The 27,030-nt window shown below is 38.9% G+C and overlaps 2 protein-coding genes across 4 annotated transcripts in view; one reads left to right on the top strand and one right to left on the bottom strand.

The window, feature by feature from the left end:
* LOC106791600 (mediator of RNA polymerase II transcription subunit 20) overlaps positions 1 to 27,030 on the top strand; it is a 73,010-nt gene that overhangs the window by 1,599 nt on the left and 44,381 nt on the right. Inside the window, exon 1 of one of the 3 annotated variants that reach the window (XM_014757344.1) lies at positions 21,475 to 21,718. The exons of the other annotated variants lie outside the window; for them this stretch is intronic. Coding sequence (XP_014612830.1) covers positions 21,679 to 21,718 — 40 coding nt within the window. The 5' untranslated portion in view covers positions 21,475 to 21,678. Of the gene's footprint in view, positions 1 to 21,474; positions 21,719 to 27,030 lie in introns of those variants that run through there. 3 annotated transcript variants of the gene reach the window in all.
* Positions 189 to 27,030, bottom strand: part of LOC106791599 (facilitated trehalose transporter Tret1-2 homolog) — a 62,032-nt gene continuing 35,190 nt past the window's right edge. Inside the window, exons 3-8 of the mRNA XM_014757341.1 lie at positions 13,704 to 13,805; positions 9,176 to 9,309; positions 7,745 to 7,991; positions 7,363 to 7,647; positions 6,392 to 6,988; positions 189 to 6,309 (exon numbers count right to left, since the gene is read on the bottom strand). Of these exons, the coding sequence (XP_014612827.1) occupies positions 6,172 to 6,309; positions 6,392 to 6,988; positions 7,363 to 7,647; positions 7,745 to 7,991; positions 9,176 to 9,309; positions 13,704 to 13,805 (1,503 nt within the window). The 3' untranslated portion in view covers positions 189 to 6,171. The remainder of the gene's footprint in view (positions 6,310 to 6,391; positions 6,989 to 7,362; positions 7,648 to 7,744; positions 7,992 to 9,175; positions 9,310 to 13,703; positions 13,806 to 27,030) is intronic.

Below are 27,030 nucleotides of genomic sequence, written 5' to 3'. Positions count from 1 at the left end.
TTTTGACAGAAAAATGACGAGAAATAAATATTTTCGCGTATTTAACATTCTTGTTATCTTACAAACATTAAGATACAATTTGGAATATTTCTAACAAATTTTATCATTCCTTTGTCACTGAAACTCGTATGTTTAATTGCTTTAAATATCGAGGAAGGAAAAATATAGTTAAGGAAAAATAAGATAAATATGCGTTATCGGTTATGCTCGTTTCTTATTTTGGCATTTATAATAAGTGTATATGATTTCTCTATATAAACACGTAATATGTTGGTTCCACCAAAGGCCATTAGCGATCCTATATCCAACTTTATCGTTTATTTTTCTGAATAATCTTCCAGAGAATGTTTGCTCGTAGAAACGCCAACTAACTTTCTAACCGAATTCTTGCTTAAGTACATACATATTTATACGCAACGTAAACGCATATCCTTCAGCCGTACCGATTTTAGAAGTGTCTCCTACGTTACACAACAGGATCAATCATTCGTGTTTGTTTTTTGTGCAATATCTGACCTCTTACTATATTATTCCTTACGTACGATCGTTTAACTCAAAAATCAATTCAAATATATTTCTTACGATAAATATAACTAATAGTACTGGCTTTTATCTCTAAAGTCTAACGAGACTTCAACGAGATTAGAAAGAAATACAAGTATTTCGTACAACCGTAATAAAGGAAAGCAAATAAAAGAAAGACAACAAATTCTAAGCACGATTAGAGACATCTTCTAATTCAATGATCGGAGTTAAAGTTCGCACACTGCTTTTATTCTTATTTCCGTCGAATGTGTCTTTATACGTGTGTATGTGGGTTTGTGTCTGTGTGTGCGTACACGCGCGCAACTTTTCACCACTCGTACTCGCTTTGCTCACATTCGAGACTCGCACGTTTCGTTTCTAAACGGACACGACGATTTCTGTCCTTTCTTTTAGGTTTAAACACGTTTTTATTCTATTAAGGTATAAACAAACTACATCTAGGCGTCATTACAAAAATATTAAATCTAGCAAGCGAAGCTAGGCGTGTACCCTTTTTTAAGTAAAATTTCATATATGTTTTCTGGTTTTTTTTGGAAAATACCACCCCTCGGTTATCACTTTGTTTTTTTTTTCTTCAACAGCTTATAATATAAACGCATGTATTTATATATTTATACTTTATATGTATATGTATATGTTACGGTCAATGTGTTTAACGTGAGCATTGTTTCAAATGATCGCACACTGTGTAGAATGCCTAATTTTTTGTATAATGAGCAGATATTTCACAAATAGTCCGAACATTTTATATCATGCTCACAGTTCGTTGGGCAGAGTGTTGAATTAATAGTTGATATTCTTTCATCGCTTTACTCTGCCTATACATTTTTTTAATCTTCATCCTGATGTTCATCTTATCGCTTGTAATCTGCTTATCATTCCCACACATTCTTTTATTCTGATAGAGGTCTCCTTGTCACTGTCATATCGCAATCGGTCGTGTTTGCTCTATAATTCTAACAAGGAGACCGCATTTTGATAAAATAATTTACCACGATAACACCCTACTAGTATACTACTAATATATCAAAGCTCGTTAAAATCCGTGAGGGCACAACCGTAGTAAGGTCTCCTTGTAAGTACCACAGTTCTTTACCTTACTCCAACAAATATAATTACCGACTAAGGGATTTATTGTCTTAATAAAAAAAACATTTTTTAATTTACTTGTCAATATACATTGAGCTTCGCCCTCTAGACATTTTGTATAATGATCGGACATTTCATAGTTTGAGCGACACTTATTAACAGTGTTTTTTACAATGTCTTTTCGAATGGATAATAATTCTATACAGTACCCAGTCATTTTACAAAACGTTCACGTTAAACGCATTGACAATAACATAGTATATAATGTATATGTATGTATCCGCGCGCGCGACGGCCAGCGCTCGTGATTATTTTCTTTTATTTGTAACGTTTATTGTCGATTATTTCTCTGCTTCTCTATCGTCGTTTTATTGTCACCGAGTAATTTCTACTCGTAAGGAATATCGAATGCTCGCTTTTTTTCGAGCTAATGAAAATATTATAAATATTATATTCGATAGGCGAAACTAGTCGTAAATATTATTTATCTTTCGTCATTGTCATGATTTTTTTGTCGATCCCATAATCCAGTCATAGGCTACTATATCGATTATATTCCATAGCGTACATTTTCAAGCGATTTTTTAATGCTAACAAATGACTTTCAACTGAATAATGTCGTTACGTCTACCGACGTGCACATATTATGATGACGCGATGACGCGTGATCGTGTTTATTTATGTATTCATGTATTCGCGCATATTAATACGCGAAATAAATGAGGGTGCTGAGGTTGGAGAGGAAAGGGGCTGCGAGAATTAAAACGAGACGCCTATAGTATTCGTCGACTAATTTACATCCTCTCTATACGTGCGGTAATACGACGTTTTTCTTTCCGCAAAGAGTATTACAACAAACCTTCAATTCACGAAAGTGCACAGTGCAGATACATTTTATGTTTAATTATATATGTTTATGGATGATATATATATATATATAATATATTTATTTTTATCCACATGTAGGCTCGACATATGTTGCTGTGAAAGCGAGAAAGAGAGAGAGAGAGAGAGAGAGATGACAACAATACTCGCTTTAGAATATTCAATAGACCCTCTGACAAGTTTGCAAATTGTGCCTTTGGCAAGAATAAGGATTATTATTCGTTCGGCGCAAAGAGAGAGAATACTAAATAACGGGATAGTCCGATAGTCGAAAATTTTCTATGTACAGGTGTATATATAGAACTCTAAAGTCGATTCTCTTAAGCTATATCAATGCACTCGTTTAACGAGCATTGCACTTGCGCTATATATTATATCTTAAAACGATAGAAATATATAATTCGATACTACGTCCAAGCCCTTCTCAGCATCGTAAGATATTAATATAAGTTTTTTTTATTATCTTTGTTTTCTTATTAAGTACACAGTGACTTATAACATCCTGCAAATTTAACGACAAGATATGTTTGCCCAAAGAGATCATTATTTTTGTTTGTTTTTGTTTTTTGGTATTTCCGCTCGACCAAGGCAGTAGGAAAAATCTCTCTCTCGATCGAGGGTACATTTATTTCGATAAATCCGTGATATGTATTTGCTTCGAGTTGTTGCTGTTGTTCACTGTGCCTGCACCGAATTACGCGCGATACGTCCGATTTATCACAAAATCGTTCGAAATTTATAATAAGATCTATTCGAATGGTTTTGCAATTAGTCGGAGGCAACTCTCTATAAGAAATGTTACCATCGTTTAAAGCTGACTTCAACAAGATCAAATCGATTCTAGCTTTGTCTACGAAAAGCACCGTCTAGTGTATGTGTGATTTTGACATATTTATTCGATATACGCGGAATCGTTAATCGCGCTTCACGGACTTTTTTCCATTTTCGTTAGAATCTTGGATGTGGCAAGAGGAGGATATGACTCATATACTTGGATATACATACTATAGGATATAGAAATGATTATGGAAGTTCTATTTGACGATCGCAAGGTGAAAGACAACAACGATATGTTCTATCGTGTTAGTCGAGTATAATAAGGAGCATAAAAATCCCTTAATCTTCTTATCTCGCGCAATGCAAACTAAAAAATATCTTTCTCCGCGAAGACTAGGCCTTTTGATCACGATCGCAGATATTTTTCTGCGTAAGAGCGTCGCCTCGGTCGTACTACAGGTAAATTCTTTCGTCGAATTTTCGCGACAGCTAACATTTTTTTTTTTTTTTATTTCCTCTTCTTATTCTTCTTTTTCTACATACTATATAAAAATATCAAATACAGATATCATTCCCACGAGATTTGTTTTGTTCTTTTAGAAACCCACCATATTCTCTCGTTTGCCTCGCTGATTAAGCGAGGTAACCATTGCACCTTGAATCCTTAATTCACAAGAGTTGACAAAATCTTATAAAAATATGATATCATTAAATGGCAGCTATAAACGTAGGTAAACTTTTCGAAGAAATGAAACGTTAGGCTTCGTCGACGTTTACTCTTTCTCTCCCACCTTTTCTTTATAATAGAATGAAAATTATACTTTGAAGAGATAACTCGTATATGCTTACGTGGCTCGTTACCTACATATATACCGTCAAAACTTTACTCAAAATTGAGTTTCAAGTCAATTTCCAATTGTAAACCTAGAGATCAAATGAATTTGGCAACGGGCGATGATAATAATATTTATTATATTATATTGTAGATAGAGATTTTCTTTAGCATTTTTTTCTTTTTACCAGCCTCGTGCAAATACGTAAATCTGTACACGTACGTGGGCGTATTTTATATACGTAGATAATATGTGACGTACAATACTTCGATATGCGATATATAATATGGTATGTACGTGTATATGTATATATAAGAAAGATAATAAGTATGCGCGTGTATACAGACGTATCTAAAGATATTGTCGTAATTTAGTCATTGACTCGTACAATCGAGTCGTTAGGATGAGACCCGAGCATCTCGACGAGCAACGACGCTTGCCTTTTTGCACCTTTGTGTCCTTAATATTTTAATCTAATTAAGCCAGGCAACGCGAATCGCGTCTCATTCTAATACGCTAAAATCTCTTTTCTGGTACAAATTGATTGTAAATAGAAAGATTTTTCTTCATTTTGATTTCGATATTAACAATAATCGAGTCGCGTCCGATTGGAGAAAAGAAAAATATGAATTTTATGCGAATCCTACAAATCGTATGTATAATACATACATATGTACGTCAGTCGTTTCCCTTTGACAAGAAGAAAAAGACTATAATAAAAAAAATCGATTATTGATCTAATTATCTATCATTTATATACACGTAGTAAGTGAGACGAGATTTTCGAGTATCATCGTCTCGGCGTTAATATTGTCGCGTTTTTTCTTTTCTTTTTATTCCTTTTTTTTTTTTCCTCAAGAAAGGCACGATGCATGGAAGTTCTGCCTTTTGTTCTAGCGCAAATCACTTTAGAAATAATACCTATAATACCTATAATATAATGTCATTTTTCCTTTCGAAAATATAGAAAGTAATCCTATAGGAAAATAATATAAAATATTAGATCAGATGTTTCTTTCTTAAATCACAAATAACAAGTCTTGTAATAAATAAAAGCTAATGTGTCCTTTCCAAAGGTTCTACACTCTCTCTCGTAGTGCACCTGTCCCGGCTTGTAATGGCCACCCCGAGGATATCTTTCCATCCTCGCAAGATTTCTACAAAATTTCAAATAATCGTCTTCGAGGAAAGGATCCACCCTCTCGTCCGGTTCTGGCATTCTCCTTTGACGATAAACGTCGTCGACCGGTGGTCCGATGTCCTCCTCCCTCCAAGTTGTTCTTCGCGTTCTCGTTTTCGGGAATGAGCTAGAATTTCCTATTCTCTCCTCGACCTCGAAATCCGTTAAATCCTGCAGACTCTTCGGGTATCCGCGTAGCTCCTCCAGGGAGTTATAAGCTTGATCCTTGAAATTAATGGTCCTGCTACGTCTCGGAATAGTGGAACAGTAAGAAGGTAGTCTTTCGGGTCTCTCGTAACCGACGCCATTTCTCAGGATCGGCTTAGCACCGTTTACGTTTCTCCTCGGATCCTCGTATTCTCTCCGATAATTTCGTCTTTTCGGTCTGCTCGGTTCGTCTTTTCGGTCTGACGTGCGACGAACGCGATCGTTTCTAACCGTCGTTATACCTTGGTAATATCGATCCTGTTCGTAGATTCTCGTGGAATCCCTCGTCTCGTGAACTACCTTGTTCAGGTTCCCGTTGATTCTAATCGAGGATAGAAGATTGTTGTTAGCGATTGTTGTTTGCCTGGATGCTGGTAAAAATCCACGAGATTGCATGAAACTCCCGACGTTTTTGCCTATTCTGTTGGTCTTTTCGGCGAAGATGCCGCAATACTCGGACAAGGAACGATGACTAGGCCTGGCCAATTCCCCGCGAACAGAGTTAGCCGTAGATGGCCCGGCCGAAGAAGAGATACCAACTTGATCGGGCCTGTATATCTCTCGAGGATCGTGCTCGTTCGGATAAGCACCGCTCGGTAAAGGCTTATTTGCCTTCTCGAGATTCGACAAACCTCCCGTCAAGGAGGCCTTATACTACCGTGCCTGCGCGTACTCCGGATTCATTTCGTCCAATTGTTTCCCTTTCGTTTCGGGCACGCAATATACCACGAAACAAAGTCCGCAGACCGCCATTCCCGCGTAGAACCAAAACGCTCCGTGTAATCCGAATATCTGATAATAGAAAGAAGAAAATAATGATATGAGTTATTGTTAATGACTTGTGGCTTAAGAAAGACCGGGGGCAAAGACTCACTTGCTGAAAATCCATAAAGAGTTTGATGCCGCAGAAGGCGCAGAAGTAACTGAAGCTGGTGCTGATGCTAGAACCGATACCGCGATACTCCAATGGGAAAAGTTCGCCAATCAATAGCCAGGAAATTGGCGATATGCCCAGGGCTAGGGCGGTCGTGAAGACCAGTACACAGAGCAACGGTATCCAGTCGTGTTCGCCAGTAGGTACCGCAGAATCCGAGTAACCGAGATTTTGCGTTTGGGACACGTAATAGGCGTAACTACCAAAACCAGCCAACGCTAACGACATGAGAACGGTACTGGCAATCAGGAGCGGTAATCTACCCACGACGTCGATTAGGAAACCCGACAACAAGGATGCCAATAACTGGACGAATCCGATCGCTATAGTTGCCCCGTGAGGATTCATTCCGCCCAAGGTTTGACGAAATATTATAACGGCGTAGTAATTGAACGCATTGGCTCCGGAGAATCTCTGGAAGAACATGAGTCCGCAAGTTATGGCGATTGGCTTGTAAAGTCGTGGCGTCAGAATGCTGCTCCTTAACGTCAATCCATATTGCTTCGCTCTCGAGGCCAGTATGTTCGTTTTGATCACCTAAGAAACATATATTTCTAAAATTAAAAAATATTTCTAAAATTCCCATCCCCCCGCCCCCCCCACTCCCGGTTTTACCGAGCTACGTAATAAATCTTTTTTTCCTATAGGAGCAATCGTAAAGCAGCTTAATAATATTTATATTTGCTAAAGGAGAAAAAAAGACTCGGAGAAAAGTACGCGACTCGAAATATAAATCTTCCCCCTGCGGTTATAAATCTTTACGCGCGTAACTACCTGCTCCGATGAGATAGAGTACGTGGGTAGAAGAACCATTTTACGGCGAATCGGGAGGGAAAATAACTTTTTAAAGATCATCCCCTTTTGTGGTGGCTATATAAGTAAATCGATGTAAAGAAGATTTGAAAAGGCACCTGTAGCTCGTGTCTTATGTCCACTTGTTCGCCTCGTAACCATTGCAAGCTGCTCGCGGCTTCCTCGTCCTTTCCATTCAAAACGAGATAGGACGGTGTTTCGGGTATAAAGAGAGTTCCCAAAAAGAGCATAGACGGTGCTACGGCAACTAGAAGAGCACTCTGTCGCCAGTTCAAATACGTTCCAGCTATGTAAGAGAGCAAGACGCCAACGTGACCCAGCACCTTTAACATCGCCGACAGGCACCCTCTGATGCCTGGCATCGAGATTTCCGAGATGTATACCTAATAACGAACAAACAAAAACCTCAAACCTTCCTTCATTCTTTAACCATGTTTCGCTAACAATAAGTATAATATCGACAAACGATCGATCGCTTACTTGGGCGACCATGGTGATAATGGAACAGCACAGTCCACCGATAAAACTCGTCAAATATACGACTTCCACGCTAGGTGCGACTCCCGTAAGAATCCATGCGGCAGTCAATGGTAAAGATGTCACTCGTAGAGCTAAACGTCGGCCTTTTCTCATTATCCAATTACCGATCATGGCCCCGCACCATGCACCCAACATCGACAAGGATGCGACCCATGAAGCCTCCTGCGACGTCACTGAGAAAACCGCCCTGCGAAAAGTCGAAATAAGTTTTCATTAACTCTCTCTCTCTCTCTCTCTCTCTCTCTTTTACACGCGTCAACAACGATAACAGAATCGAACGGTTTTATCTGGTAATTTGAGTAAAGCCTATTCGAAAGCCTCACAACGGCAAAGCAAACTTTCCAAATGAGTGTTGCACCAGACCCGACTAATTCCGTTTCGTAGAAAACACTATTTCCCTATAAAAGCTCCATTTCCGATAGAAAAATAGGGAAATTATTCGTTGAATCGTATCGACCAGATAGTACGCGTGTTTCTACGCGTACACGAATGCGCCATTAAGTGCACAAGTGACAGCGCCAGTCAAACTGATATTTATGCCAATAACACGCGGCGAATGTGGTCCATCGGATCCACGTACACGGATATACCTATAAACTACCTTTATATACATATATAATATATGTGTATAAAGCAGGAGTATTGATACGCACGCGTAGACGAAATATTACCATCTAGAGCGACTCGACAAACATTCGTACGTTTAGATTTTCGTCCTTCTGTTGCTGATTAAAAAGAGTATCCTGTTTAAAGGTATGCGTGAGCTTTCTTTCCCCACAGTAAAGATCTGTCTAAAGTAAAATTAGGACGAAGCTTTTCCAACGATGCCAGTATACACAGATGCCTCGATCTCTCGTAATGCGTTAGCGGAAAATCTTTCAAGGAACATGCAACAATTATATCACGAATCTCGTTTGCATTAGAAAGAATGAGAAAGGGAGTAACACTTTAAAAGATAAAAATGAAAGAAAAGAAAAAAAAAATGGAAATATTGTAAGATCTTTATCGCGATATAATCAACTTTCTAAAAGTCCTTTTGTCGTCATGAAGAATGATGTATAGAGGGTGGGTGGAGTTGGGAGGGGCGGTCGGCGAATAACTGAGCAGGATAAATAATACACTTGCGGATGCGACATGTATCGGGATGTGTCGGGTCATACTCTTAGAAAATCTGTGTCGCATTCTTATGATAATGCCCCTTGAAAAAATATTTGAATGAACGACTCCGACCGGTTGGCCCATTCTAACTGGTGGCAAGAAGTGCTTCTTTGGTGGTAGGGATAAGAGTAATAATTAGACTCGAAGAAAATGTTCCGCAAGGAACGAGACACGTTCGTTAATGAATTTTACATTAACTAGCGACTGACTTACCACGTATCGTTGTTAGAGGATTGATAGAGAGTAGGCGGTTGTTTATCCAAGATTGAATCCAATGCAGGCGAGGTGTAGCCTTTTGCCAAGCCAGAGGACAACGTTCCCATGGAAAGAGCCAGGGTCGCCAAAACCTTCCAGACAGAAAATGACGAAGCTATTAATAGCCGTGGAAAAAAAAAGAAAGAATATAAATAAAATGGAGTGAGTGTGTAATCGTTTCACGTACTACGTTTTCTTTCCCAATGGAAATTCGATCGTCGTTGCTATTCACAACGGAGGACTGGTGCAACGCGTATAACGACGTATAACGACGCATAAACGACGCACAACCCTGACGCACAACCCTGACGCATAAAGGACGCATGCAACTTGCGTTGTCGCTTATACGCGTCTCTACTATTCCTCTTTTTAAACTCGATTTACTTATTCCCTGTATCTCCGAGGCTTAGTCAATTCGTATTAATCAGGGGCGTAGATAGTAACAATGGATGCAGAGTCATTCTTCGGCGTAGACAATTACTCGACGACGACGCATATACTTGATACGTTCCTTCCCAATGCCCTTTGCAATGCGACGTCGTACTTGTTAATCTTCTCCTTCCTTCGGATTGTATAATAAAGCAACGTCATCGAAGAAGAGAGAAGGATTGGTTGCTTTAGACATTTCTAACGAAGAAACTCGGAACAAGCTAGTCCTTTCGTTTGTCGTCGAAATGCTTCGCAATGTAGAAATCGAAGTCAAAGGGCTCATTTTTATTCAAAGCCGCGTTAACAATGTAAATATTCTTGAAAATGATGCATAACTATTTATAGGAAGGAAAAATACACTTTCTATCTATCTACGTAGGTGAATTTGTATTGCTGGGAATTACAACCGGCTCCGGACAAATTGCTGGCCGCAAATTGAAATCCAAGCTCGCGAATTCTCCCAAGGAATACTAAACATTTGCCGTGGACTTCGTGCTTATGCAGTTACGTAGGACACGACCAAAATGCACTTTGCACCACGTTCGCCGAGAAATTTTTCTTTAAAGTACTACGAGTTAAAGTCTCTTTTATATATTAATGGTATCCCCTTTTATCATTGGAAGACAGTGCAACGAGATGAGAACACCGGGCTCTCGAAAATCTGTTTGGATTTCTCGCGTTAGAGTGGAACAGGTGATAATAACCGGATCGAGTTGCATGCACGACCTTAGACCCTCGACTAACCTTTCTCCTCTTCTCGCCAGATTCGCAACGATAGCTTCTCTCTCTCTCTCTCTCTCTCTCTCTCTCTCTCTCTCTCTCTCTCTCTCTCCCTCTCTTTCTCTCCTTGCCCTTTCGAGCTAAATCGTGTGATGTAATTCGTTCGCTATTCGATGTCTCATCTTCGTTTAATAAACCACTCTAATGTATTTTTATTTAAGCACTTACGTAAAGTTGAAAAGTACACAATTCATATTCCTTATGTGAAGCTCGTAAATGAACACGGATTATTCAACGGGATAATGGACGTTCGCGTAATTTCTTTCTTGCACCGTAATTGTAAATATTCCTGTCTAGCGCGTGATAATATTACAAGTATTATATATACTTTAGTCGAGTATAAAAGAGAGATAGAGAATAACTTTAAGACGAAAGAACCACCAGCGTACCGTAATAAAATACTTGAACGAAAATAAAATGCACCTACGAGAGTTTTCGTTCCATAACTCGAAAATGCAACACTCCGGAATTGCAATGAAAGTACTTTACCAAGTCTTCCTTTTTATAATATACAATTATTAAGTAACCCATGTGCAAACGTATATACATTATTTCTAACATTTTGATATAATATTATTATTCAGAGATAGAAAGGAATCGGAGAAGGAATCGGAGAAGGAATCGGAGAAGGAATCGAAAGATCGTATTTATTAACGATTTGGACGCGATCGATAAGCGATAAGAAGATTAACGATCGATTCGTGCCTACGCATCATTGTTCTTACAAAGCTCGAAAGTAAAGGTTGGAGTACGGTCGGGGAAGAAAAAATATATCGTAATACGTATTGTTGTAACATTGTTCTTGCTTCCCAGAGAGAATAATCTCGATCTAGATTATTCTTATGCAAATTGAAAACCGATTCTTTTTCTAGGTCAAGGTCCGATCATATATTTTATGCAGCGTAGGTTGTTATTTGTACTGACCCTTTCGATTAAGTATAATAACAAAGTATATTTTTCGTTTCTCTTAATGCAATATTCCTACGTATCTATATATTATCTGGAATAAAACGAAAAATAGAAAAAGAAATATAAATCATCTTTTATGCGTGGTCGAATTCGAATGATAAAAAACATTTGGAAACGGAGAAGGAAGATAAAGAAGAGTGTTGTCTGGCACGAAGAAAAAGATGCACACTTTCAAATCCCTTTCGAGTTCGACGCTTCGATGCACTCATACGCGTATGTATACATGCATGTAGACTTCTATGCGCGCGTGCTACTATACTCCGAGAGGAGGTGTGAAATATTGACAGAATTTTGATAACAGGTGCGATCGACGTTGACTTTATGAATTGCCACGGAAACTTGGTTAGAAAAAATTACTAGCCAGCACGTTCGCTGCTTTTCTCTCTCTCTCCCTATTCGAGTTATTTTCATGAAAAAAGTTTCGAGAACACGTACGTACGTACAAAGGATTCGAGAGGGAAGAAAAATGTAAAAAAGCGTTGTGTTCGCATACTCGTGCTTTCTCGCACGGGAGAAACCGGAACGAGAAATCGTTGGGTCGTTAGTCCTAGGCGAACGTTTTAAAAGGCAACAGAACAAAAAATTGGAAAGAACGTTAAACGATTTTCCGTGTGGTAGATAAAACGTTGGGCAAAAAGTTATGCGTCCGACATTCGGTTCCTTCTTCCGTGGAAGAAAGCAAATCCTCGTTTCATACGTTTCTCTCTGACCGTGCGTCGCCAGTCGTTTCTTCTTATGCTGCACAGCTGAACGTTAAAAGCTCGTTTTCCATGGAGTCGAGCCAATGCACTCCTCGGTGCACTCTCTCGGTGCACTTTCCAAGTGCAAGGATGTTCTTAGATCAAATCCAACTAAGCTAATAGCTAAGCTATTAACTCACAGACGCATTAACTCACGTCAAAGTCATCGTTTAACAAATATGTCAAATATTGGTAATAGTACAATATGTAATATTAAGCTTAACCAAATGTTCGTGCATAATGGATCATTTTATGTAACATTTACATCAATAATTAATTTATAATAATATTTAAAAATATAAATAATATTGTTTCGATGGAAGAAATAATAAAATAGACAAGCCGGAAATATCGATCAATAGAAAAATTCGCTCATGTAGTCGAGGCGTTGAATTTATTAACTAAGAGTCCAGGAAGAGGTGGTTCTACAAATTCTTATACATCCTCAGAGATTACCGAGCAACGTGAGACAAAGTCTAAACGATATGGTTGGTAGTCGTCGACCAGTCCGTGGCCTTCGTTCACAAAAGAACGCCCAGGCTACTCGATATGCATTTTAAGCCGAACCACTCAATTAAGCTCCGCTATCCCTTCCTCGTATTTGCATATCAATATGGCCGAGTGCCAAGAAAGTAAGCTTCCCTCTAGGTAGGACCCCATTCGAATTATTCGAAAAATCCTCGAACGTGCGATTAAAATGAAACTCATTCTCTCTCTTCTTCAAAATACACCACGGAAAAAGTTAAAGAGAGCAGAGTTTCGATGAAATTTGTCTCTCTTCGATCTTACATTAAACAAGGCTTTTTTTCCAACTTAAAATTTGATTCTCGAGAGAGATATAAATTCATCGGAACTAGGATACTTGAGACGCTAATATATGAGAAAATACACGACGTTCTTACGTTAGGTCTCTCTGTGTGTCGATGAATCACGTTAAAGTACGATCGACCGATTTAACTTTCCGATAATAGATCTCTGCAAAGATCCCATTCAGTGGTAGACCTGCTTACGCAAGTCCATGTCAACGGACAAGATCGTAGTCGTAAGGTCTCGTGCGATCTTTCGAAATTTTACCCACGCGATTCAAATAGAAGAAAAGAAAAAAGCAATCTTGGGTAAGATAACGCGGAACAACAATTTCAAGATCTTTCAACGAACTAACCAGAAATGGTATTGTCATTTTTCTAAGATTCATTCTTATCTCTCTACTCGTGCCCTTTCTACTTCGTGCAAAGTTACAATCGGTCGTTGTAACATGTGTGTGTGTGTGTGTGTGTGAAAAGAATGAAATAAGAAAAAGAATAAGAAGAGAAAAGTCGCGAATAATCCATGCAAGCTAATTTTCCTCTTCGTTTGTCCACTTAGAAAAATTGTTTGAAGTAAAAGGTATACCTTTATTTATGCAACCCTTTTTGCGTTAGAATCTCTTGGAGAATGTTAAAAGGTAGAAAGAGAGGAAGGAAAGTTTAACAAGTAGCCGTAGGTTATGCGACGTTCCATTGTGATTGCATAAAGTCTTAGAATGTATGCACGTATCTCTTGTATAAATTGAATAAACGCGTTAGTACCTGCGACATGTGCTGCGGTTTCGTTGCAGTCGACGTCATATGTACCACGGAAGCTCTGGGCATTTTAAAGCTGTCCTCGGCTTCGTCCGGTACCGTTGTCACCTAAAATTTCAAAAGATTCTATTTCAATATCATCTCTCTCAAATGTTTTACAATTTTCTTTTTTTTTTTTTTTTCTTATTTCTCTTTTTATTTTGTCTTGATAATATAATGGAATGAAAATGCAAGGATCTTTGAAGGAACTCCTCGCCATTTACATTTGTACTTTGCGAGAGCTTTTTTTTTTAAAAGGATCAGTCATCTTTGAAGAAAAAAAAAGATCCCTTTCGCTCAAAGGAACTTTCTTCTATTCTTCCTTCGGAAAGAAAAATCTTTTCTTAGGTGGATACTTTTATCAGACATTCTCTCACTCTTTGTATCTCTTTCCCCAACTCTCTATATCGTAGAGAAATACCTCGAACATCATCCCGTAGCTCTCTCTTTTCCATCCACCGAAAATAGAAATTATTAGAAAGCCTATGCTAGGTGCTTAGAAGACTACTAGTATGCTCGGCCATTCGTATTATCTTCCTTTTCGTAGAACACAGTCCAGACCGATAGCGAGTAAAAAAGGACTCTCCCAGTTGTCTGTTGCTATTATCGTAACACTCTCTCCTAAATTCTATCTTGTTCTCATTTGCCTATCTATAGAAAGAAAAAAATAAATGTTAGGAATTATTTATAGGCAAGAAATAAAAGGAAAAAACTAAACCCCCCCCCCCCCTCCCCGATGATTCGACCGATTACGAGTGAAGACCACTCGTTCGATGTTTCGCGATATAATTTCCTACTTTCCTTGTAAAGTTAGCATAGCAATAGTAACGCCTCGTGGCCCGAGACATTATCGGTTTAAGTTTGAAAATAGGGTTTATCTAAATCGTTCCACACGCCGGTCTACGTTGTTTTATTTACGTCTTCGAACGAAACTTCAAACCAACGAACTTTGTCCGATCATATGATATAACGTATGTATATGCCGAGTTCTCTCTCGACGATAACGCGTACGGGTATCCGTTGAATTATGCTAACAGTCGTTCGGCCTGTCGTACCGTTCACGCCTTTCGTGATTTACGAGAGACTGGTTTGGTCTACTCTGACAAAATTTCCCTTTGCTTCCGTGGTATACTGCCGAGCGAAAACGTTCGTTTGCTTAGTAAACGTAGTAACGCGGCAAATCTTTTCAAATCCCAGATACGAAACATTTACTCGTTCGTTATTCAAGCAGATTTCTTCGGATGAGATAACGCGCATATGTTGGGGAAGAGGGGGGGGGACCTGTATTTATTAAGAGAGCACATTTTTCCTCGGCGTTTACATCTTTCGTACTTTTCACTCGCGTAGAATTTTATTTTTCGATGATACGGGATGATGAGATACGTGCACGACACGCGACATCAGAAAGATCCGATTTTCAATAACCGACAAGATGGTAGATAAGCTGTGGGGGAGGTCTATCTCAGATGCGATTTCTCACGTTTTCTCTTTTCCCGCATCATCCGCCAACTTTCCTTTTCCTTCTACCCCTAGCTACTAGCCCGTTTCCCCCTTCCTGCTTGTCTTCCTTTCCACTCCTGGGATTTATCTTTCTACGTTGCAAGAGGTTTTCCAGAGCTCCGCCGACGACCCGGCAAAACGTAGTAGCAAAATCAATATCTGCAAACGCTAGGGAATTCTGACAAGGTCGATCGATTCTAAAGGAAATTACAAACAGCTGATTCTAACTCGCTACGCGTTATCTATACTTCTAGGTAGGTATACTTTGGTCTGGAAATGAGTGTAAATATGGTTGGATGTTATCGCGTTAGTCGTTCAGAGATTCCTTTTTCAAAGCAGAAGGTATAACGTTACAGATCCCCTGTCAAACAGTTAATACCTAAATAGATAGACACACACAGCATATATACACGAGTATGTGTACATTAGCTTGCGAACGAATATAGAGATACCTTGATAAACGTATTGTTTTCCTTAGTCATTAACCCTAAGAAAACATTAAATATATGGCTGGAATGATCGCTTAATAACAATTTTCAACAGAGATTTAATAAGAGATATTTGCTCCCGGCAAAAAGCAAAGAGAAGAAACGCGTCAGAGTTTTAAGTCGTGTACGCTTGTTAAATGTACCTTTATGTAATTATTATCGATTTTAACGATAAATATTCGCTTTCACGCGCGAATAAAGGATAAAACGATTTCTCTCTATTCGCGTTTTAATCTGATTTTCGGGAGGACTCTACTAAAAAAAAAAAGAGAAAAAGAGAGAGAGAGAATGAGTCGATCCCTCTCTCGTTAAAACAATTTCGAAAGAAATTCAATTTCAGAAACTTATCCGCGTTATTTTTTTTCAATGAAACTTGCAATTTATAATTTGTCATTAGTCAGTATCGATTTATTTCAAGCACGTATGCATACGTATATATACATATATACTTAGGTAGGAGTCAACAAACTCGTTACAATGTTACGTCATTGTTGTTTAAAACGTTTCATTCTCTTCTATCCGGTGTTTAAAGCAACTAGAGTTAGCAAAACGCTAGAATAAAACGTATATTTCGAGAACGAGATCTTCATAGACGCCGACTATGAAAATCATAAATTTGGAATAGAGTATATGTAACGGATACTTATCTATGTGTGAAGATATGTGTGTGGCGTCTGTATATTTAAATCTTAAGAGGGTTCGTTAAACGTAGAAACGCTCTTATTACGTAAAAATAATCAGGTCGAGAGATTGCAAAGTGTATATGTATGTACTGCTGCTATGTACGATAGGTTAGTAGGAGATAACTCTCGGCACTCTCATTCTTTTTTCTTTTCCTTTTTTTCTCTTTCTCTCTTTTTTTTTTTTTTTTACTCCATGTAGACGAGAAGCGCTTGTCTCTGCATGTAAAGCGTGCGATATATCGGCCGTGATGTAAACGCCAGATATTCTCTCTCTAACTCTCTCATTCGGTCCATGCGCAGCATTCACCGCCAGAAACCAGAGAGAGATTACAATAACATTGCGAGAAAGCTTCATAGTTATTTAAACGCACCGAAAGAGAAGAGTTTTTAACATTACTTTCGATTATTTCGATATTAGCTCGAATAAAAGAGAGCAATAAGATAAGCGCGCTTACTTCGTCTGGCATTTCATTTAAATAGCAACCGTTTCGAACGAAACGAACCTTAGGATAATAATCGTAAAAACTCGTCGGATACAATACTGTTCTACCGTCTAATAAGAGAACGAAAAATTGGTGGAGGGAGAGATGGGAAAGAGGGAGGTAAGCATATATCGTATTCGTAAATTTTCTTATCCCTCTAACCCTATGCGTTGTACCCATTACGATTGCATCGTCTTTGCCTTTGCCTTTGTCTTTGGCTTTGTCTTTGTCGTCGTTGTCTTCTTCTTCTTCTTCTTCTTCTTCTTCTTCTTCTTCTTCTTCTTCGTCGTCCAGACTGATTCACGCCAGGCAATTATGCGAAATTACGATGGAATTGCAGAACAGGACAGACTCACGATTGTATTTGCTCTCTCGTGCCGTGTTCCGTTTGCTCGCCTGCCGTGTGCATTTACTTTCTCTCTCTGATACAAACACGCACGCAAACTCCTCCTCCCTCTTTCAGAATTCGTTCATCGTCGTTTTTATCTCCGTTGATGAGCTCCGACCGAATCGTTAGTTTAGCAATTATAAAACGCTCAATAATCGTTACTACTCTCGCAATTACAGAGAGAGAGAGAGAGAGAGAGAGAGAGAGAGAGAGAGAGAGAGAGAGAGAGAGAGACAGTTGACGCTTTTCAGAAAGACAAACACTGCGTCCGTAATTCTGTCTCGCGGTTTCATTTAAATCGCGATTAAGTCGGCCGTCGGTCGGTCGGTCTCTCTCTCTCTCTCCCCCCTCCCCTTGCCCATATAACGCGCTCGGATTAATTAAGTCGATATTATGCAGACTCTCCTCGAGTATTATGACCCTCGGCTATTCCGATTACGTTACATAGTTGGCAACATTACGTCGTTGGATAGTCAGACTAATAGCATTAAAGTAATAATAACAGATGAATAAAGAAATAAAACGATATCACGGAGGGTGATATTCCGTTCGTTCTTTTAGCTTTGACCTTCTTTTTTTCTTTTCGTTTTCCTTTTTTTTATCAAAAAACAAGACGAAAAAATTAGGTTAAAGTTAAGGAGAAAGATATAACATAGGCGATCTTTGAACGATTAATAATAATACTAGAAGGTATAGGTAGAAATCGAGTGGTGGTTAATATCGGTAAACGGTGGTCGTCCGTTCGTCTTCTTCCTCGATATTTTTCATTCTCCGAATGCTTCTTCTTCTTCCTTCTTCTTCTTCCTTCTTCTTCTCATCGAGCTTCTTTATCGACTTTTACGACGAGAACTTCCAAGAACGGATTTCATTAGCGAAAGAGGCTCGTGGGAGGGGGGAGGGCTGGGGGTCTGTGTGCCTGTGTAATACAAAAAAAAATGCTGAGCCAACAAAAATCGACGTCTCTCCCACGGTTGTCCTTTCCCGATTTCCCTCCCTCCCCCCACCCGCCATCCGCCATCCTCCTCCTTCATTCTCCCTCGTTTCTAGGCTTCTCGATCGCTGAATTTCGGTTAGATACCAGATGGGGGAAAAGAGGGAACACTTTTAATGTTACAGAATGTTCAGATGGGGAGAAAATGTTTGCTGTATTAATCCACGACGTTAATTACCTTCTTAACAAACCAACGACGGTTGATCGTTAATGCATCGGAGAGAATGTACGTGCTGACTGTATTTTCAGTCAAATGAAACAAAAAATCCATGAAAAAAATGGAACGGAACACAAACCGCCCTTACAGTTTCTCGAATATATCACACACTCTATTTCCTTCGTAAACTCGCGTCGTCGTTGCTTTCATCGTTTTTTCTATCTATCTATCTATCTATTTCCCTTAGATACGAAGAAATGTTTTTTTTCTTCCGTGTATATTGTCGACAGCAACCAACCATTTTCCATTCGTCAAAATCATCGGCTCGTGCAGCTTCCTCCTCCTGCCACCCCACCCAATCCCCGCTCCCTCCCTCCCCCTCCTACCACCTTTCTTTCCCGTGTTCTCCTTTTTTCCTTTCGATGCAAGAAAACCTAAGAGAAAATATCTGTTATATAGAGAAATATAGAAATAGGTGGTGCATTCCCAAGCTTACACCCCATATTTCACGTTTTATTGGGCTAAGAAACCCCCTCCCCTCCACTCCCCTACCCTATCGTAGCCCACCCTATCCCTCCGAGTAGATCTATCCTCTCAGCGATAGGAAAGGTTCTCTTGGCATTCGGGTCAAGTGGCTATGAATATCTGTATACAGCTGCGGCCGTCCAAACCAACCGGCCGATTTGTTTCCGACGTTTCACCGGCTACTATACTTCTTCGCCTCTTCTTCTTCCTCCTTTTGCTTATCTTTTGCAGAGAGAGAGAGAGAGAGAGTGAGGGAGGGAAGTGAGAGGAAGGGAGGCGTGGCTAAGAGATGACTTATGGTTTCGCGTTAAGAAAGTTTTGGAAAATATGCCGGAAGCTCGTTAATACCTCCGATCTTCGTAATACCTTTTACGAATCTTTCGAATTCTCTCTCTCTCTCTCTCTCTCTCTCTCGGATCTACTTATACTTGTGAAAATCACATTTTCCTCCTGTCGAATATCGTTAGGAAAAAGAGACAACTGGAGAGTACAATAAAAGATCGGAAAATTTTCATTTCTTTCACTTTCTTTGTATGTCCGAAACGTTTTGGCAATAAATTGGCCGAAAAATGATGAATCAAAGTAGAAATAAAGGATTCGATGTTCAAGGTACATTTAGTCTGTAATCCCCCAAGAGATGCACGATGCATTCTAGTTACGAAGTTGCCGAGTAATGACCAGAACTCGGTATAAGTCACGATCCTGTATTACGAGGCGTGCTCGGGAGACCATTTTGGGCTTTCACCGTATGGATGGAATGGGGAACCCTCTTCCTTATCCCCTCTCTCTTTTTACTTACGTGATATCGTCCAAAATAATTTTAATAATAGCAATAATAATATATAAAAAAATCATTTAAAAATATGAAAAGCATATTAGGTCGACTAAGAAATGTGGAAAATAAAGACGAGAATAATAAGTCCCCCTTTTTTTCTCTTTCTCTTTGCGTAATTGTTCAAATATGTAGCTCTCGTCTTTAGTAAGCTCGGCATAGCCGGTAACACGCCTTTTGTTCCATTTCCAAAAGGAAGCTCAGGTAGGCAGGCGGTAGCGCGTCCAAGTCCAAGCTAAGAATAACTTTTGAACAAAGTCGGCACGTGCCTAGTTTCATCTACCAATCTTCTTCTTCTTCCATCTCTTCTTCTTCTTCTTCTTCTTCACGTCTGGACAGTTGTAACTGGTAATCGCGTCGACCAATGCTTTCTCTCTCTCTCTCTCTCTCTCTCTCTCTCTCTCTCTCTCTCTCTCTGTCTCTTTCTTCTTCTTCTTCTTTCCATTCTCCTAAGTTCATCGATAAAGAAACGTCGTCTTCTGTCTCTCGCCATTTACCTGCCGATATTTAAACTCGATCCTGTTACAAGTTCGCGTGCACGCGAGAGCCTGCTTGGAAATGAAAGAACAAAACAACCGTCCACGTGGCCACGCGTAGGTACTCTACGAATAAACGACTCGGGTTTGCCCCCACCTCACCTGGTTCCGTTCCTGTCTTGCTATTGCAGTTTCTTGATAAGTTAATCGAGAGTCTCTCGCCACAACGATTCTTGCTTTTAAAGTCGTTCCTATACACGACGGATGCTTATCTAATTCGTTGCCTCTCTCTCTCTCTCTCTCTGTCTCTTTCTTTTTCTCTCGCTACCTACCTATCTATTTATGTATCTATCTTTCAGATAACGCCTGATCATGTAAAAAAATGTCGAAATATCTTTTTCTCGTGGGATTCTTTAATCCTTGTAAAAATAAGATTGTCATTAGCATAGTATATCAAGGCTGCAATTATATTACATTATATATATTTGCATGTAGAATAATATTATTTATCGAGATATATATATATATATATATATATATAACATTTAACGGCGAATCGAGTATTAATCGTTAGAAAGGAAGTTTCTTCTTCCTCATTTAATACGAGACAGGGATATCCATTGCACCAGGGTTTCGTAAACGATCTTTCGATGGTATCGTTTGCGAACTAAAGAAAAAGGAGATTATCCACCCTTCGTAAATTTTAGTCGTCTTGCATTTCTAGGGATGTTTGACAAAACCAATCGTCCGACCCTTCCTTCCGATCAATTCAAGTCCTCTTCGATGTCTGTTCCAATGTCTCGCATCCCAAAGGGAAAATAGAAATGTTACTTAACACTCTAACCTCGAACCTTGAATACCAAGGGCATCTTCTATTTTTTTCAAAGTGCAACTTTTTAGACAACGGTAAAGATCAAATTTGACAACACGAAGAGGGAGTGAGATAAAACGCACAGAACGATCGACAGTTGAATGAGATTATTCTGGGTTAGTGTTATGTGTTTATGTTTGTGTGTGTATAGACACATCCAATCAAAAGGAAAAATAAAAGGGAGATGAAACGTTTTAGCGATTAACCAAGTTGCTCGCATTGTAATGCAATCTACGACGATCATCTGGCGGTTTCGTTCGCATAACCAAGACAGAAGAGAGAGAGAGAGAGAGAGATGGACCGCTGGGGAAGCAAATCGGCTTGGAATCTCAACGATGGCTAAAGCTTCCAGTTTAGTCGTGACGTCTGCCGAGCGAGACGTTTAAAATTAAATCTAGGCATAGCCGGTGATCTATCAGAGACCTGCTAAAAGACCGTTTAGCCAGTCTCGCTGTTCGCGTAGAAAATAAAAGTCTTTACGTCATATGATATTATGCCGTTGGTGATTATTTTTATTGTTAATCGATTAATTAATCGATTAATTAATCAATGTTACGAGGAAAAATAACATTCGTCTATCGTAAAGTAGGTAAGTTTGTCGAAAGAATGTCGGGGGAGTTACGAATATGTTCGACCCTTTTTCCTCGCAGGGAAACAGGAGCGAGCAAATATTTGTATGTACCGCCCCTGGGATTTAACAAAGTAGGCAAATCTTGGATGCAAACAGTAGATTCTGTTAGCAAGAGAGAGAGAGAGACGATTGGTTCTAGCGGTTTTTCGATCTTTTATATTTTCGAGACGTCGGGCTAGCATTATTTCTCGAGAAATATCATGGAAGGCACGCTAGCAAAGGCAAGCAAGCAAGCAAACAAACACCGTTCCGCAGATACGTCCTTCCGGTTTCGAAATTAGGAGCTATTTACACACGAAATTAGCTACGTTCCGAGGCCGTACAGCGGTCAGGAACCTCCATTGTCTTGTCTCGAGACTTCGATGAATATAATTTCGAGCGTTGTAGTACCGTATATCCATCAACGTGGCCTTAATCATCTCGCTGAGATTAAATTGAGTCTGTTGAATCTTCCTCGAGTTGAATACCTACTCGACCAAGATTAAAACGAAGAGGGAAGAAAAGTTTGCAATTTCTAAATTTAGTTCCAGTTAAAGCCAACCTGCTGACTGACTCTTTCACGGAAATACTTAACACTTATCTCACAACGAAATGCATTTCTACGGATACCAACGATTCTCTCGTATTTCAGATATTCTATCTTTTATTGCTTTCAACGTCTACTACTATGTCCAACGAAATTGTAGCATAATCGTATGCTGCCTGCCGTTTTACGTATTAACACGGAAGTTATTTAACCGATTCGATCATTTACCGTTATTCATATCGAAACGTCAAACGACAACAGAGAAATCAAATAAAATTTCGAAAAACGCAAACAATTGTATGGGTTTCAGCGACAATATTATCATTTCTCCATTAGTCAAATTGAAATAGAAAAATAAATGGAAACGCAATTACTATTTGGAACATTGACGAAATAACTTTGCTATTCGATTGATGAACGATTTAGAAGTAAGCTTTCGAAAAATAAACGCGTATAGTGTCGGTCCTTATCAACCGGATATCACAAGAGGCAAAAGTACAAAAGCGTAGAATAAAGTTTTCAATGGGAACGACACCAAGTGCAATCGTACTTTTGGTCTTCTTCTATTCAAAACCGAGAGCACACAGAGTGAACTGTCGTATACGTAAGTTTCGCACAATTGCGACTTACAAATGACAGTGGCACTTTTACTCTAGATCCGAACGAAACCTACTATTGTTCTAAAGACGTTTTTAAAAGTACACGTTCGAACATTTAACAGTCTCGTCAATTTTTAACGATCGTTTGCGTGTGCTGACTCGAAGGTACTCATACCGATTGATGCATTATATATTGTATATTAATATAATATTATTATATTGATAAATAATTGCTACATACATATTTTTTTAAATCAAATAAAAACCAAAATTATTCGATACACCTAAATCGTACGAGAGTACACGTTCTAAGGATGGAAAAAAAAAAAAGAAGAAGAAGTTGAATAGTTATCTCTAAAGATCATAAAATAACTATCGTCGAATTGAACTTATTCATCTCAGAAAAGTAACTATAAAGGAATGTTAAGACGAATACGCAGAAAAGGTTAAAATTGATTAGGGCACGGGCTGCTAGGCAAACAAACCGCTGAGCACCGCTGTATTTGCGTAAACGTATATACGCTCCTGTCGATGTATTCGAAGGTGCAACCCTTTCATTAACGCGTAGGCCACGCGTTCTATTATGCCTGACAAAACATGCGATTCCATTGTCGGCGAACAATGTACGTCGTGGTCACGTGTTCCACTTTCGATCATTATTCGCGAAGTGTGCATAAAATTGGCAAATAGCTTACGATTCTCTCTCTATTTCTCTTTCTCTCTACCGATCGCGAGGGTGCACGAATGAACACGAGAATTCTTTTCACGCGACGTCTTGACGCCGTTGACAGCTGTCAACGTCGGCGTCGAGTTGTTCCTTCAAAAACAAAGATCGAAGAACGAGAGCGGCGTCCCTAAACGTACAAGAGAGAGAGAGAGAGAGAGAGAGAGAGAGAGAGAGAGAGAGAGAGAGAGAGAGATAGAAAACAGCAGTCGTGTCTAAATCCTCGACCCTTCGAAGCTTTACGCACGGTGCCCTTTAAATGGTCGATTTAAAAACCATCGCTTGCTACTCGAAAACTGGTGAACAGTGAAATTTTAACGACCCATCATCTGTTACCTCGAATGAAATGATTAAAAGACGCGATAACCGATATTATTGGCCACGAGAGAAAGCTTCATTTTTCTGTTCTTTTTCGGTTTTTTTTATCTCTCGTTTAGCATTCCCTCTCTCTCTATCTATCTTTTATATTTTTGACATAAACGCGACGCGTGCTACGGAAAGATAAAAACGTTCGCTTTTGTCTACTCTCGTCCATCTTAAAAAAACGGCCATTCAGAATGAGACAGTCTTGATCCCCCTCTACACTTGATGGAAAGGAAAAAAAAGGGTGAAATAGCGAACGGTTAGAATGGTTAAGTTTATCTCGTCGAAAGTCAAAGCCACGAATGAAAAGAGAAACTAGTATTAGTAGTAATAGTAGTAGTAGTAGTGGTTTCGTTCTATCCCTTCCCATCGTTCTCGTGTTTTATCACAATAGGAAGAGGACCCGTTGAGTGATACTTCCGACAAGGCAATCCACTGAAAAATAGATGAAGAGATCTTCTTCCTCGGTAGTCGAGCACGCGTCAAACTTTGCTTGTTACATATTATATATATATACGAGAGAAACGTTTGTCTTCTTACTGCTTCGTTCTTACCTTACAGCACACGCGAGATGATTACTTACAAACGTGGTGACCCTATAAATTTATTCGTAATAACGAAATTCATTGAACTAGGTAACAGGGAACATCTTAACACTTAACACTAAGCTGAATTTTTTTCATTTCAGATGACTTAATGATGTTTACAGCAATTTTTGTGTTATGTGTAAATTATAATAGTGAAAACGCGCTAAATACCATAAAAAGGGTGACAACCTTTTGTAATAATTGCTTTAATAATTGTAATAATTGCTTATGCATTGATTGTTTTAACAAAATTCATCGCTACATGAAAATATAAGTCAAATATAAGACATACTTTTTATTTCCTATTCACTCTTGTACATAAATTTTATTTCAATTATACTATAATATATATTCTGTTTCAAAAACAAGAAAAAAAAACAGGCAAAAAAAAAAATTAAATTAACTTAACTTGTTAACGTGTACCGAAAACAGTACTACACGTGGCCTAGAAATGACATGTATCTTCGTAAACAGCATGGCAGGGAGGCTATGGTTAAGAGGCTATTAATTTTCTATTTTTCTTATCTTTTATTTCGATTTTCAAATAAAAATAAAAGTAAGAAAAAATATAATAATTCTGGTTGGTTGCATAGAATATAATAAGTAAAAGGAATTGACTAGCGAAGGTCATCGTCGGTTCGGTAACGCAAACGGACATGACACGATACGACACGACGGTCGAGGACACGAGCCAACTCCTTCGAGCTTCTCTTTCGAGCTTCTCTTTCGAGCTTCTCTTTCGACTTCGGGGTGATAAATCGAATCTTGGAATTCTACCGTGAGCTTAACCCGGATAATCGGTCGAGGAGACGGCGTGCTCGCTGCGTTTCCTTACTCAACGATGCCATATAAATTGTCCGGATTTGTAGGCTACCGGAAGGATTAAAACCGTTTAAACAAATCTTTCTTTTCTTTTTTTTTCCTTTTTTTTTTTTATTCGCCTGAGTGGTCAGGGTTCAAAGTTCTGCTGCTGATACCATTAGTACTACCCTATTGACTCGTCAAATACGTTTCCGATGTTTATTGATTGTTGTTTCCTTTTTCCAAAACTTTCGAAATAATCCAGCAGAATTATCGAAAAAGTTGGAAGATGGTATACGGACTACGTGATCTCGTCAGCAATTATTTATTTTTGACGATTTACGCGAAATTATATTTGTTCGCAACAAAAATACGTTTGAATTACGACGATTAACCCTTTGAATGCTGAATACTCTTAGCTGAAGTATTTTGTAGGGACGGAATAATTTATTATTAGTACGACTCTCTGTTTTCGTTAATTGATATTATAAATTATACTTTTTCTTCTTCTTTTTTTAGGACTGTGTGTGTGTGTGTGTGTGTGTGTCATATGTTATCCTAAATTATATTTAATAATTACAATTTTTGTTTCTTAGAATATAATGTTTATATGACAAGATTCAAAACAATAATCAATATGTTACATTATTTTACATTCATATTGGCAAACGCGTATATGCATCGATAGTCCACACTGGCAACTTTTATCAAACGCATATATGCATCCATAGTCATCAAAGATTAAAGGAAAACAACAAAAAAAGAGGCGCGGGAAAGAAACGTGTACCCAAACTATGCGACGCGAACGCGAACGATTAATTAATTATTTAACGCCTTTGAAACTGTGTGAAAGCCATTCATGTTTCTTTCCTCTTACATGCAGATCGCGTCTTCAAAGTCCAAAGCAATCTTCCTTGTCACGATTACCTCCCACTCTTCCCTCCCTCTACCCTGGAAACGATCTGAACGAGTAGTAACGATGTTTACAAGTTAAAAACTCTCGTTTACGCGAACTCGCCCATTGTAACTCGGTATGTATATTTGTTTTCTTTTCTTTTTTTCTAAAGAAACTCACCCGCGTGGGAAACAGATGGATTACGTTTTTTATAAACGCATCTTAGGTTACGCTAACAATTGTTAGAAATGAAAACGTAGTAGCATCTTTAACTCGCATGTATATTAATTACTCACTTTTTTAACGTAGATCGTTACGTATATTATCGAGCACGTGGCGTTGTTCCTTCGTTGAAGCAGAACGATTAGGAGTTGTTCGACAGGCACGTGGATATTTTCCTCCTCCTCCTCCTCCTCCTCCTCCTTCTCGAAGAAGTACCACCCCGCCGCAACTTTTCCCCTTTCGTACTTGATCAAAAATATTCCTTATATATATATATCTATCTTCGATCCCTCTCTTTCACTATTTTCGCGTTAGTATTTCTAAACTATTCGATTATCGAGAATAATTCGTTCCGAAAATTTGCAAACGAAAATCGATTCATTTCTCGAATGGAAAACGCAATCAACGAACCGTTCGTCCGTGTGTCGACAAACCTCTCTCGAAGCTAGATCGTTATAATTAGACTCGATCGAGCCAGACGCGAGAGAAAGAGAGAGAGAGAGAGAGAGAGAGAGAGAGAGAGAGAGAGAGAGAGAGAGAGAGAGAGAGAGAG

This window comes from Polistes canadensis, unplaced genomic scaffold (assembly GCF_001313835.1).
Source record: "Polistes canadensis isolate GaletaPanama2010 unplaced genomic scaffold, ASM131383v1 scaffold_324, whole genome shotgun sequence".
Classification (NCBI taxonomy): domain Eukaryota; kingdom Metazoa; phylum Arthropoda; class Insecta; order Hymenoptera; family Vespidae; genus Polistes; species Polistes canadensis.
The sequence above is the reverse complement of the archived record's forward strand: the minus strand, read 5'-3'. Positions and strand labels throughout refer to the sequence as shown.